The sequence below is a fragment of the Prosopis cineraria genome, unplaced genomic scaffold, assembly GCF_029017545.1.
Source record: "Prosopis cineraria cultivar Desert tree isolate PC_DT_omini unplaced genomic scaffold, ASM2901754v1 PC6, whole genome shotgun sequence".
In the NCBI taxonomy this organism is placed as follows: Eukaryota; Viridiplantae; Streptophyta; class Magnoliopsida; order Fabales; family Fabaceae; genus Prosopis; species Prosopis cineraria.
The window spans coordinates 2,749,167-2,762,838 of NW_026555337.1; the positions used below are offsets into that span (position 1 = coordinate 2,749,167).

The 13,672-nt window shown below is 32.7% G+C and overlaps 1 protein-coding gene across 4 annotated transcripts; it reads right to left on the reverse strand.

Moving 5' to 3' along the window:
• Positions 1-8,855: 8,855 nt before the first annotated feature.
• LOC129312873 (GATA transcription factor 11-like) lies at positions 8,856-12,719 on the reverse strand. Of its 4 annotated transcripts, XM_054955650.1 has the most exons (4): positions 12,442-12,611; positions 11,995-12,063; positions 11,106-11,360; positions 8,856-9,727 (listed from the first exon to the last, which is right to left on the reverse strand). In XM_054955650.1, the coding sequence occupies exons 2-4, from the start codon at positions 11,995-11,997 to the stop codon at positions 9,026-9,028; spliced, it is 960 nt and encodes a 319-aa protein (XP_054811625.1). In that variant the 5' UTR covers positions 11,998-12,063; positions 12,442-12,611; the 3' UTR covers positions 8,856-9,025. The 4 variants fall into 4 exon arrangements, with proteins under 4 accessions (XP_054811625.1, XP_054811624.1, XP_054811626.1 ...); XM_054955649.1 differs by lacking the exon at positions 11,995-12,063 and having other exon boundaries at positions 12,476-12,719; XM_054955651.1 differs by lacking the exon at positions 11,995-12,063.
• Between the last annotated feature and the right edge of the window lie 953 nt (positions 12,720-13,672).

Below are 13,672 nucleotides of genomic sequence, written 5' to 3' on the forward strand. Positions count from 1 at the left end.
CATCATTTAACATGATCGTTCCTTTCAAGCTCTCCTTGAAGATTTTATTGGTGAGAGTGTCGATCAGTGTTGATTTGTGATATCATCTTGAGCAAACAACATGTTTGAGGAGGTCAATAAGAGAGGAGTCACCAACACAAAAAAGAAAATAATTGACGCCCTATAATTAATGCTTATTTTAAAAAATGACAAATAAAAAAGTAAAAAATACTTGACAGTTGTTCTGAAAGAATCATCAAATATTTAAACACATACTTGGCAATTTTTAAAAATAATCATAAAATAAATATGAAATTTACATGTCAATTTTGGATAAACAAATGTCAAATTAATAATAAAAAATAAAAATTATACACATACTTGACGCTTGTTTTGAAACTCAAGTATGTCTAGTATATACTTGACAATTATTACAAAACAAACGTCAAGTATTGTCATTTAAATTTTTCTTCAGAATTGCTTTCGCTCTCTATTTTTGCAAATTGTTTGCCTTCAAAAACAGACTCAGTGCCAACAAAACTCATTTTTCATCACTCCAACTGTCAAAAAACACATTTTTGGTCTCGATTCTTGAGAAGTTTTGGATTCTCAGCCTCCATCATTCTCCAGAATACCTGCCTCTCTATTTTTTTTACATATTCGACTTTCCCTCTTCTTGTTGAGGTTAGTTCTTGTTTTTTCAATCATTAATCTTCATTTTGAATGTATGAATTGTTGATTTTGATTTTCATACGTAATAAATAGTTTTGTATTAATTATTCTGATCTTCATTGTTATTCTTGTTAGTGGGTGTTTAAAATTTTGAATTTTGGGTGCTTAATTATTGGATTAATGGATCATCCAATCATTCTGCCAGTATGAGGAGATTCATCAAGTATATAAAAATAGTATATCACCTAATTACCTTATTTTCTTTACTAGTACACACATCTTTTTGAGTTTTGAATGTTTGTTTTGTAATTGAATGATTAGCTTAGATTTATATTCCTTGAGTTGTTAATTTTTACATTACTAGTTTTTCAATTGATTGAAAATTGGCTTATGTAAAAATATTTTGAAGGTTTTAAATTGATATATATATAGTGTTTGATATAGTTTATATGATTTTAATTTAAATTGAGCTTCTTATTAATGTTGTTATTATTGCTATTGGATTATATATACTCTCGTTATGGATAATTTGATTTTTCTAAAGGTATAAAGCCCCAGTAATACTCATTTTAAGTCGTTATATATACTATCAAATTTTTTAAAATTATTCTTGGATATAACTTTATGTGATTGTTGTTGTGGATGCTGCTACTGTTGGCATTTAGATTAATAAAGAGAGGGGACAAAGCTCAGGAAACTCTCTTTTTTAAGTCGTTACATTATTGAAATTATTTCAATGGTTAGCATTAAAATGTAATTAATAATTTTAAACAAGATTAAATAGGAAATGTGCAAACATGTGGTTAGTAACTTATTTGACTGATCGATCTTTATATCTAACTCTATTTAGGAGTAGTCAAAATCACTAATCATATTTTCCTCTTAATCTTTCTAAAAACTATGGATAAGAAATGTATGTTTGCCAATTATCTATCCAAGGAATATTGGGAGGGGTGGTAGATTTCATTAAGCTTGCAATTAAGCATACAGAGGATCCTACTAGGATTGTTTGCCTGTGTTTGAAGTATGGTGTTGTGAAGCGGGTTAGTCCAGATACTTGTGAAGAACACTTAGTGATTAATGGGATGGATCAAAGTTACAAATGTTGGACAATGTATGGTGAGATAAGGGATGATATTAGTTGTAGCCAAAAGCTAGGCAATGAGTAGTTGACATCTACTTGTAATGCTTTTACATTTTAGTTTGTGTATATGAATATAATTATAAGTATATCATTGCCGACTAGGAATACATGTATTTTGGTTTGCACTTATGTGAGTTGAAGTTGTAGGTATCTTAGCTTAGATATATGAAGAGAGTTAAGATACTAATAAAAGTGTACATTTAGTATATTTTGAATGGATATGATAAATAGAATTTGGCCTGGGGGTAGATTATGTGTAAATATGCAATGTGAACTTGTGTATGAGAAATTAGGGGTTTGAGTGGCCAAATTTGGTTTGAAATGTATGATTGTTATTATAACTGTCCATTTAGGTGCATTTGTTCCACTGAATGTGGTTTAAGCCTCGAATTTGGTTAATGGCGCAAGTTTAATGGATTACGGCACTTGGATGCATGAAAATGACATAAAAGTGATCATTTAGCATTTAGGTATTCAATTTTCAAATAAGGCATTAGATTGAATTAAAACTTGTGTCATTAGTTAGGTAATTGAATGAGTTTCTTGTGATGCTTGAATTATTTCAATCGAACGTCAGATGAGAAAATAACGCATATTGAAAGTTTGCTTGACGAGCTATCATGACAACAAAATGCTGTTATAAAAAGCTATATGTGTTGTAACGCATGGCATAGAGCTAAATGTTAGCTCTCTAAGACATATGCCACACATGCTGCGGCATACCTACCAAAATGAGTAAAAATAGCCTTTTTGCCACTATTTTCTTGATTAATGTAAATTTATGTGCTTTCATGCTTCCAGGGCTTTTAAATACTCATTATTTTGAGCTCAAACTATATTTTTGAAGAGTTTTAGGATTGCAAATGTTTTCAAAGTTTTATTTATTAATTAAATTTTCAACCCTTCTTGATTAAGGTAAGCTTAGGAATTTAATGACTTCTAATTATTAATAAATGTTATGATTTTAGTGAAATGCCAGTAATGTCAAGACAAATATTACAAAAAACATATCAATAAGTCCTTATATTTTATTTCAATTTTTAATTAGGCTCTTATTATTTTATTTGATGGAATTAGATCCTTATATTTTTACTCGTTAAGCTTGTTAGTCCTTGATATTATTCAATCATTTAAATTGATGTTATATCTTTAGTAAACCTGATGTCATTGCCAAGATGCGGTAAATATGACAAAGTAGACATTGAGGTGGAAAATTGCTACTAGACAATCCTAATACCTTCACTTGGCTAGGCTCACTATTGTTGTGTGATCAACGGACGAAAGGAAGAAGACAACTTCATGAGCTACGAATGGAAGATGACTTCCTACTATTAGAGATGAGAAAGTGTCAAGCAAGCGAATCAAACAAGTGAGTACTTTGAATCTTTCGTGTGCATTCTAGGTGTCCACATCCTCTATCTAGTTTATTTGTAAATGCACATTTGAATCATCCTTTGAATCCTTCTTTTAAATCCTTCAAATCCTTTTCATTTTTTGAATCCTTCCTTCTAATTTACTCTTTTCAAGTAAAGCTACTTATGAATTTGAGATTTTTTTTGTTTTTGTTGGCCTTGGATATATAAGTTAAAGTTCTATAATGAATGTGCTTTTCTATGATAGGTAAGGTTATATTTCAAGATTTAGAAAAAATATCTATTCCCATCTTTCATGAAATGATGATGCAAAGCTTCAATAAAGCTTTGATAGGGGGTGTGTGTATCCTTGCATTTCATGCCACTGCCATTTCCTTTTTATCCCTATTAGTTTGTAAGCTCTCATTTGATTATGATTCTGAATTGTGAAGCTATTGGATGCTATGAAAAATCATGTTCAATGGTAGTTAACCATGTTTTGGATTGTTGAGGAAGTGGATGCTATAGCAAGAAAATTGAAAATAAATTAACATGAGAAAAGTAGAAGATATTTAAATGATGGAAACAAAAGTGAAAACTTTGTGATTCTAATATTGTTTCGATTTCAGGGGTTATTTTGCATGTTATATTGCTCATTTGTTAACTAGTCACTAAATTTAAATATCGATAGATACTTGTTTGATGAGTTGAAAAAGTATGGCATTACATGGATAGATATTTCTTGTTCTTATAATGACTTCAATTGATTGAATTAGTTACGACATATTCTATATGCAGGAAGCTTGGTCATCAAATTTTTTTAAATGGCTTAATGGTGCAATCGCCAAAGCGACACTTCAAAGTATAGGTGAAATGAGGCAAGAAATTCCAAAATTCAACTTCGAACTTAAGGCATTGAAAAATTGCTTTGTTATTTATGGGTGCTGTCAATGCTTGGCTGACGTGGAGGACCTTTAAAAGCTTGTAGTTGATTAGGACAGTAGTTAAAAAGTGTTAGATAGTTTATTAGAAAGTTTAGGAATGTACTATGTTGTATCTAGAGTGGCAAATGGATCACTTAGAATTATGTGTTAAAAGTGTTGTAATCTTAATTCAAGTCTCATTTTTGATGTCATGTAAAAATCTACAATTGTTGAATGGAAAAAAGATAGTTGTTTATGAATTATTTGTGCTTTCCATATTCTCTGAAAACTAGTTGCTGCTACAGATTTTTTTTTAATATTGGGATCTTCATTTAATATGCCACAGAAGTGCCCAGCCACGCAAGGAATAATATATTGTAGATTATAAATACAATTACTATCTCTCTCTCTCTCTCTATATATATATGTATGTATGTATGTATGTATGTATGCATGTATTAGCTTGACATTTTTGGTCTAACATGTCTCTAATATGTTCAATCCTAGCATTTTCCATTAAACTATAAAAACCCTCACACCAATATGAAAAAAAAAGTCACTTAAATTAAGATTACTACACATCTTAAGAGGAATAAGGTTTATTTGCCACTTTAGAGTACAACACCTAATCGAAATACAAACAAGATCTAGTTCTTAAATGTCTTTAAATAATATAAGCATTCATAACAACTAAAATTAAAAGAAAATTCTTCAAATATCCCTTGTACTTGCACACTCTTTCCATAGTTGATTGATGTCCTTCAATGTCTCTTTGGGTACTAGACCTTCAAGTCAATCAAAAAAGTCACAGGACCAAGTTTCCTGCAAGCACAAACACACATTTTTAGAAGACCATTACAATTTAACATGCCAATGGCTATTTCATCATATCTAATTTTAATGGGCCTCATAAAAGCATCTCAAAAAATGACTCAAGCAATTCAAGCATATCTCACAAGCATGCGTCAGTATGGTTATTCTAAATTCATCTCAGAAAACAACTACTATAAGCTTTTTTGAGCATACTTGACTATCATATATAGTAGTTACTCTAGTACTTTCTCAAAAAATTAGATCTGAGATGAGCTAGAAACAAAAAGAAAACTCTCAACAAAGTTTGTAGTTTTTTGCATGAGTCATTTAACTCTTGTGTTTTTTTAAGTAGGCTTCCCCCCAGTCTTGTCTTCAATTCTTCTTTTGAATTTAATATCTCAATTTAATTTATTATATCTGTTTGGGAAATCAAAGTTGAACCCTTAACGTAGGGCCAACTTAATTTTCAAGTCATTAACTTGCACATTATTTTCAACATTCAATCTAAGGCTGTATGCTTTCTTCAGTTTTTGGTCTAAATTTTCATACCTTCTTCATGTATTGTTTGTCATTTTTAATGATTCTTTTAATTATTAAAAAAGATATATATCATTAGTGCAATGACGGGGGACCGAGTTCTCGTCAGTGAGATGCATTACGTCAAAATCATTATAATGATGAAAATCCCACAAGCATACCCAAGTACGAATCAATCAAAATCAATACAATAATCAACAGAGAGAGAAACCAAATCACAAATTTTATTGAAAACTGGAAGCTTCAGGCAGGATAAAGGAAATTGGTTTTTTTTTTTAAAAAACCCTTGAAATTAAAAAACTTCAAAACTAGTAATAGCGACCATCAATAGTCAAAACTTTTTATGAAAAAAAAAATCAGCTACCTACAACAAAATTAGCAAGGACCTGCAGTGTGCGAAGGGAAGGAATGAAAAATTTCATAACATCAATCACATATCACAACAATAGCATCCTTTACCTCACACTTTAGGTGAAGGGGAAGTCAATTTGAAGTAGAAGGGCGACGCCACTCTCTAAGCAAGATAGAAGAAAAATGGGAACCATGCAGATCATGCTTAACTAGGAAGACGAGAGGTTGTCTCAGGCAAATTAAAGTGAGAAACCAGGAAGAAAGTAGAAGGAAGAGCTTGGCTGCGACGGGTCTGACAGCACGAGAAAGGGGAGGCCAAATTTGTTTTGGTTCGTTTGTGAGTCGAGTTTAATTTATCTCTGGCTGCCCGAAGCCCTCAACCTAGTTGATGCTAAAGATTCAAACTCAAGTGAGAAATGCTTAAGTAAATTAGGTGCATCACATCATTTGTGATCCATCAAATTCAATTTCTCTTCAGTTGCCTGGAATCCTTAATCTAGTCAATGTTAAAGATCTAAACTCAAGTGAGAAATTCTTAGAGAGATCGGGTGTATTATGTCATTTATTGTCTGTCGAGTTCTATTTCTCTCTAGCTGCCTGAAACCCCTAACCTAGTCAATGTTGAAGATCCAAACTCCAAATGAGAAATATTTAGATATACCAGTTGTACCACGCCATTTGTGATATGTCTGATAAAACATAACATTTAAATGATGTTAAATATAAGTTGATTTTGATATTAATAATAGTGGAGAGAGTGAAGGAAAAAAAATCAAATATGCATTCTGTTATAAAAATAAAATCAATTTAAAAAATGTTACACAGAACTTTATTTAAATTGCTTGGAATATTTTAATTGGACAAATCATAAATTGATGTGATGCATTTGATCTACTAACATATTTCTCAAACTGAAATTTGTAAATTAATCAACATCAAGACGCATATTTGGCTTTGTTATCTAGCTCAACCATTTTTAACGATGTTAAAGGCCCAAGGATTAGTGAGTTTGACATTGAAAACTTTAACAATACAATTCTGACAAATGAAATTATAAGGACCTGAATAAAAATTGGAGCAAATTATTAGGACCTACAATGTGTTTTCTCTTTTATTTTTATCCCAATCTACCCCCCCACACACTCTTTATTTCTTATTATAAATATTTCTAACTATCTCACCGGAACTAATGAAGGGTGGTTAAATCATTAACATTGCCTTAAAATACAATAAACTTTTAATTTTACCCTTATTTAAATGAAATTTTTTTAATTTTGCATTACATTTATTTTCTTAGTTAATGAGTTTAAATATGGACAATATTAAAAAAATATAATTAATAACTCATCAAATGCCTTATATTAATAATTAAAAAAAGTCTTCTACAAAGTATCTTACATAGTATGAGTATGTAGTATATATTTCCTCCAGCTATTATGAAGGTCACTTTGATTCTGGAAAGGTAGTTAAAAATGTCATGTAATAGAAGCTAAAATGGGTGTATACATGGTGTTAGAAGTATGACCAATCGGATTGAAACAAGGGTATGTGAGGGAATCCCCAAAAATGGAGAAGGGGAACGTACCTTTCATTCCCAGACCTTCAATACATGTACCGATCAGCTTTCATAGATTATCTTATTTACTTTTTTCTTTTGTTTTTTGAAAATAAAAGAAGGGGAAATTGCAATGATTGGGGTTTAGGTGCAGAGCGGAACTAGAAGGAGAAGACCGCACGGAGGGAGGCACCTGGAGAGAACCTCCTCCAGCTGCTGGCTGGGAAGGTCCTCAGGAGAATTACCAGTAAACACAAATGTGACTGCTTTGAGAATTTATTCTATAACTATTCCATGACTCTTACATAGCGCTTGTTTTTACTTCGCAAACATTGCTATGTCAAATGTCAGACCTAGTTTGCGAAATGGAATTTTTTTTTTTTTTTGGCTCTTGCTAAACGTCTTTTTATTAAACCATTAAAGCACACATCTGCATATCAATGCGCGTAGAAAGGTGATGTTATTACTAAAACAACCTATCATTACATGCTTTTGCTAGATGTCAGTTCAAGTGTCAAAATGTATTTTTTTTTTTCAAGAGTCAATAAAAAATATCAATTGGATGGATAAGGAATTTTTTTTTATCATTTTCTTTTCTACTTTATTTCAAAAGACCGATCAAATTATTTCATCTGGTCATTTGTTTTGTTTTGTTTTTGTTTACCATGATTTGTTTTGTTATTTCAATTTCAATATCATTATTAAAAAGAAAGCAACATCAAGTACTTTAATGGTTGCACGTGACCACAGCCTGTCTATGACGTTTCATACTCATAACAATACAATAATAGACCACAGTGATATTGAAAATTGAATCCTGAATTTAGTGGAATGAATACCCTGCGTGATCCTCTTTTTTCAACTATATAATTGTACAGCTTTTTTTAGGTTAAAATATCCAATCTTCTCCCAAAAGAAGTGATATTTTCCAAAATATCAACTCAAGATCTTCCAGTTAATACATTGAGTTTTTTTTATAATTGAAATAATGCTATCTTCTTGTTTCCCCAACTGAAGACAGTCCTTGTCAATCTGGACTCATTTCCATCAAAAGCAACATGGGCTGAGCTTCTCTATTCACAAACGAGAGAATAATGGGTTATTTTTCATTTTGGGCTATCCACTCTGCATTCCTTGGTTCCTGCACAACGTAATTATTCATTTTAAATATTGGTATTTCACCCAAAAAAAAAAAAGGCCAGAAAGTTCAAATGCTTGATCACTGACAGATTATATTGTTTCCTAATTTTTAAATCTTAATATGACACCGAACCAATCAATACAAGAATATATTAAATCAAAATTACCGATCGCTATTTACTTACAACTTACCATGTTTTACCAGTTTGCTATCTTATTAGGATGAATACCTTGGTGCAGAGATGCACATGAAAAATTTCACAATTTTTTAAAAATTTGACAATGTTTTTTTTTTTTGGGGGGCTGAAAAAAGGGCAAATTTTTTATTTTTACCTTTAAAAATTACCAAGCCTCAAGGAATAAATCCTCCCATGTTCGAGACAGCTTCGTTTCTTCATGGATAAGCCTGCCACCATCTAGTGCTCTTCCCTTTTTATTCAACAAACTTACATAAAAAATGATGCCAATTAACCAATATAACATTAAATGAAAAACATGAAAGCAATAAACATGGGGATCCTGTCTGAAGACTACGATGTTAACAGTCCCTAATACAACATTATCCTAGCGAATTTCTTGGAGGTTTTGATGACAAAGGCAATATTGGACCTCTCTCATCAGCTTCACTGATAGCTCTGTTTCTCAACTCTAAGACCTTTTTGTGACAGTTGGAGTGCAATGATGCTACGAAAGTTGGACTCGCGGCCGGCCGGTATTCAGGATACAGGCGGCCGGACCGGTACCGAACCCCACATGCATTGCATAGCGTTTTTGGGCCCATAGGTCCCTCCCTCCATTGCGGGGTCTTCGTGACCTGACAATGCATGCATTTTCGGGAGATGATCGACTCATGAGATGACGATCTCTTCATATTAGTAAGACCAGAGACATCCTTTTTCCTCTGCTTCTCTTTCGGACCGTGAGATGGTTTCCAACTGAGGAATGTTTCAAAATCCGACTCAGCAGCAGCTGCCCTCCGAGGTTTTTGGAATGCTCGTGAAGAAGAGATGAAAGGAACTGAGAATAGAGGACTGAGGATTGAGAGAGGTCGTCGTTTGCTGCGAGCTCGCTTTCGGATGACAGGCTGATCGGAGGCATTCTCGCCTGATGAAGAACTGCTGCTTTCAAAAACAGAGACTGGACTGTAGATCTGGAATTGGAAGATATCTTTGCCGTTGGAAGAGACTTTTGGATTGGGAACGCTTTTGATATATGCCAGTTTCGTCGTCTCTGGCACTTCTATTGGGGAAATCTCAGCACGCTGCAATAACGGATATTTAAATACACAAGAAAAAAAGGATCAGATGCAGCAGAAACAAGCAATCTCCCTGGAAAATGATGCATTGATCTATATAATCCAAATAAAAAAATGACTGCAAATTAATTATTTAAATAATTTCGGCCATCATTGAACATAGAATACCTGGACAAAACATCAGGTTTTCCAATCCCTTTACTGAAAGAAAATTACAAACAGTAAAGGTAAAGATAGATAAATTTGAATTTTAGAACATAATTACTGTGACAGATAGACTCTAACCTACTATTAATTAATTAATAATCAACATGAAAGAAGAGTCACTCTGTTCTCTTTCCTCCAATACTTCTCATTTTCAACCTAGTTCTTTCTCATTCTTCGTTCCTTTTCTTTTTAAGAACCATTAACCAACATTAACCAACATGTACTGTTGTAGCTTCCACAGCCAGGACATCAGAAGTCAGACATCATCATCGTGAGGCAGGGTGGTCACAGTGTCTCCAGGACATTCTGAGGCAGTTGTAGGCGAATTTAGCATGAATTTTATTATAAACTTATAATTTATTCTGATGTCTCGTGGCTGCCAAAACTGAATAAAGACATCAGGGGCACACTTGAAAAGCTAGCTTTACTGCTTTTCATACACCTAATAGGAAACAGCTAGCTTGCAACAAAAGGTTGCCTGATTATCCTGCCCATTAGGTAATGCAAGAAAACTGAATCCCTACCACTTGAATCTTCCCAACGTTTTTCTCTTAAATTACACCAATGTCACTCTGCCAATCTATTCTCTTGTGCAGGCAGAATTTTGATCAACAGTTCTTAACTGCTAGCTAGAAGTCACTTCAGCATAGGGTGTAGTTATAGGATGTTGCACAACTAAAACCACCAGTAGGCTACCAATACTTCTTTCTGACCATCTTTATTCATCTCTGCCTGCGATAAAGTTCCTACAGAAAATCATTCTAATCTTTCTCACAGATTCACAACAAAGAGATGAAAGTATTCCAACCAAATATTTCGACCACTGACATGGATATCAACTACAAGAAGTGTGCAACACGTCATATTGTACTCTACATGATGACTACATTAATGTTTCCTATGAAAGGCTAGGATAAAATATATGAAAAATCTAGCTAATTCAAGTATAGATCCTATAGAATGAACAGCCATCGACAGAAACTGAATGAGTCCTTCGAATTGGTACATGACTGCATTCATCTTGTTTCAGTGTCAAATAATACAAGCCTGTACATAATTAAGCCCCCAAAAACAAGTGCACTGCATTCAAATAAAAACAAGACTTCATCTTAACATAACTGCAATACAAGGAACGGCATACCAGAAATTAACATTAAATGAAGGGGAGAAAACTTACAGTAGTAGAGATCCTCTCAAGTTTAGGATTGCCTTTTCGAGTTTTATCACAAAGCCCAGAAGGCGAGATGGAGAAAGCATCAAAATATGGCTCTTCAAGGCATTTGAATTGGGCATCCCAATCTTCTTCCATGGCATTAGCTTCCACATCTTCCAGCGGGAAATCAAAAAATTTGATGACATCATCAAAAATTTCATCCGACAAACCATTAAAATTCTTGTCAAAAAACCAAGAATCCTTCATGTTGTTGATACCCTGTTTCAACATATTATTATGCAGAAAAGAAAATGGAAGACGGATGCTGTTATTTTATGCTCATATTGAGTGAAACACTCAAAAAAGAACTAAGAAGAAGAATGCATCTTTGTTTAAAAGTCCAATTATCAGGCACGTAACAATAACAGTAGCAAAACATCAAGGGGCGAAAGCTATTTCACACGATTGAAATTATTGTGTAATTAACTAGTGAAAATGAGATTTATGCTCAATACATGGTTATATAATACTCCTCCAGTCTCATTTATAAGGCAATGAAGGATGTATTTTTTTTTTCATCATATTTATAGGACATGTTATTAATTTTTTATCACAATTTTTCCCTTTTACCCACCATTCAATGTTGGTGTACATTATCGAAAATTCTCTCAAGTTTCTCACTCATTATTTCATATACAGGGGTAGAGTTAGAAATTTGTTAAATTTGGATAGAATCAACGAGCTTTCTGTTTTCCTTTGGGTAAAACAAGTAAGGAATGACTTATAAATAAGAGTGAAAGGAAGAAAAGCTAAAAAACTCTTATCCACAAGTCCAAGTTTCTAGAGCGAAAATCTTCCCAAAAAAAGGACTTCCCAGTTCCCACCGCGAGTATCCTACACTGATAGGAATTACCATTCAAGGAAAACATCAATTTAACGGGTCATGTCATCACCCAAGCAACCGTCACAATCCTTTTCCATCCTAACATAAAGAAAATTGCCTTTTCAGTAACATGTCATATACCCAGCACACCGTTTAGCCGCAGAGAAAATGTAGCAGAAGTGATTAAGACCCAAATTCGAAAAATTGTATTATTTTCAAATGCAACAGGCCGTAGATGCTAAATGCAGGGGATGCTGGGGTTCAATATTCATTCTTACCTGCTCAATTCGAGGTTAATGCAAACAAATTATGTAAAACTCCTTTTCTTTTCTTTCCCTATACCTCAACTACAGTAAACATACCGGAAAAAAATGAACTGCATACAGCCGAGCACACAGCTAGAGAGAATGTGAAAACACAATGAGCCTATCAGAGAAATTAACAGGAATGCACGAACATGAAAGAAAGTCCTCTTACAAAAAGAAAGATGTGGTAGAACTTTGAATAAGACCTCTGAAACGGAACCTTCAGCTACTAAAAGGGCATGGAGAAGCGCATTGCCAAGTTTGCGGAGGCGGTCACGGTTCTCACAGGAAACAGAAAACACACTGGTCGCAAGAGTGAGGATTAAATGTAAAAGAAATGATTTTTGCTGTTGTTTGAAGTTGGTAAAATTGGGCATGTATTTTGTGCCTCTGCGATGCAGAATCCCTCATCGTGGTCTCTGCGATCTCCACCGTTCCTTCCCAGTCGACGACGCAGGAAATGTTTCCCTTCCCTTTATTATTATTGTTTTTTTTTAACCACATGACAAAAATGAATATGACGTTTTTAAGCGGGATATTTTGGTAACATTCGTTATCGAATCCAAGTGACCGTGTTGATTATTATTATTATTTTTTTGGCCAGTAAAAATTGTAATTATCCAGCAGCCATTGACAGTAACTAGAATGAACATCCCATGGCCACGCTTTTGTGCTTTGCATGGGTGTCCTTTAAATGTAATTTTGTCTATCTAAAATATAAAACATCCCTTTGATCAAAAAAAAAAAAAAAACATCTCTACGTCAAGTATATCTTTAAGAACAAAAATTAGATAGTTTTAATATCTCAAATTTTTAAACTATATTTTTCTTTGATACTAATCATTAATTATTTATTTATAAAAAAAGTTGATTAATTTTGATATACTCTTAAGGCATTTTTGGTAAAAACATATTAAATGCACTTAGAACTGCTTCACAGATTGCTTTGTACTAAATTGAAACATCAACTTCTAAAAAAGTTACTCCCCATGCTTATATATAAAATACTTTTAACCAAATTTTATATACCGATACAAATTTATTATTTAATTAAAATCATATAAAATCATAATAATTTTTAATTTTGCTTCTAATAATGTCATAATCAATATCATGATGCCAATAAGAACAACATACAATTAATATCTCTCTTTCATTTTTTAAGATAAGGATAAAATTATTTAATTATTTAAAAATATCATGACATCTCTTCTATTTAAAGCTAAAATAAACTCATAGAAAATACTTTATAGGGATGGAAGGAACATATTTGAAACAGAAGTAATTTATTTGGACATTCTATAAGTATGGTACTCGCGGACATGGAAAAATTATAATTATTGATGAAACAAATATTTCACCAAAACTAATATAAACAGATAAAATATACAGTTCAAGGCAAG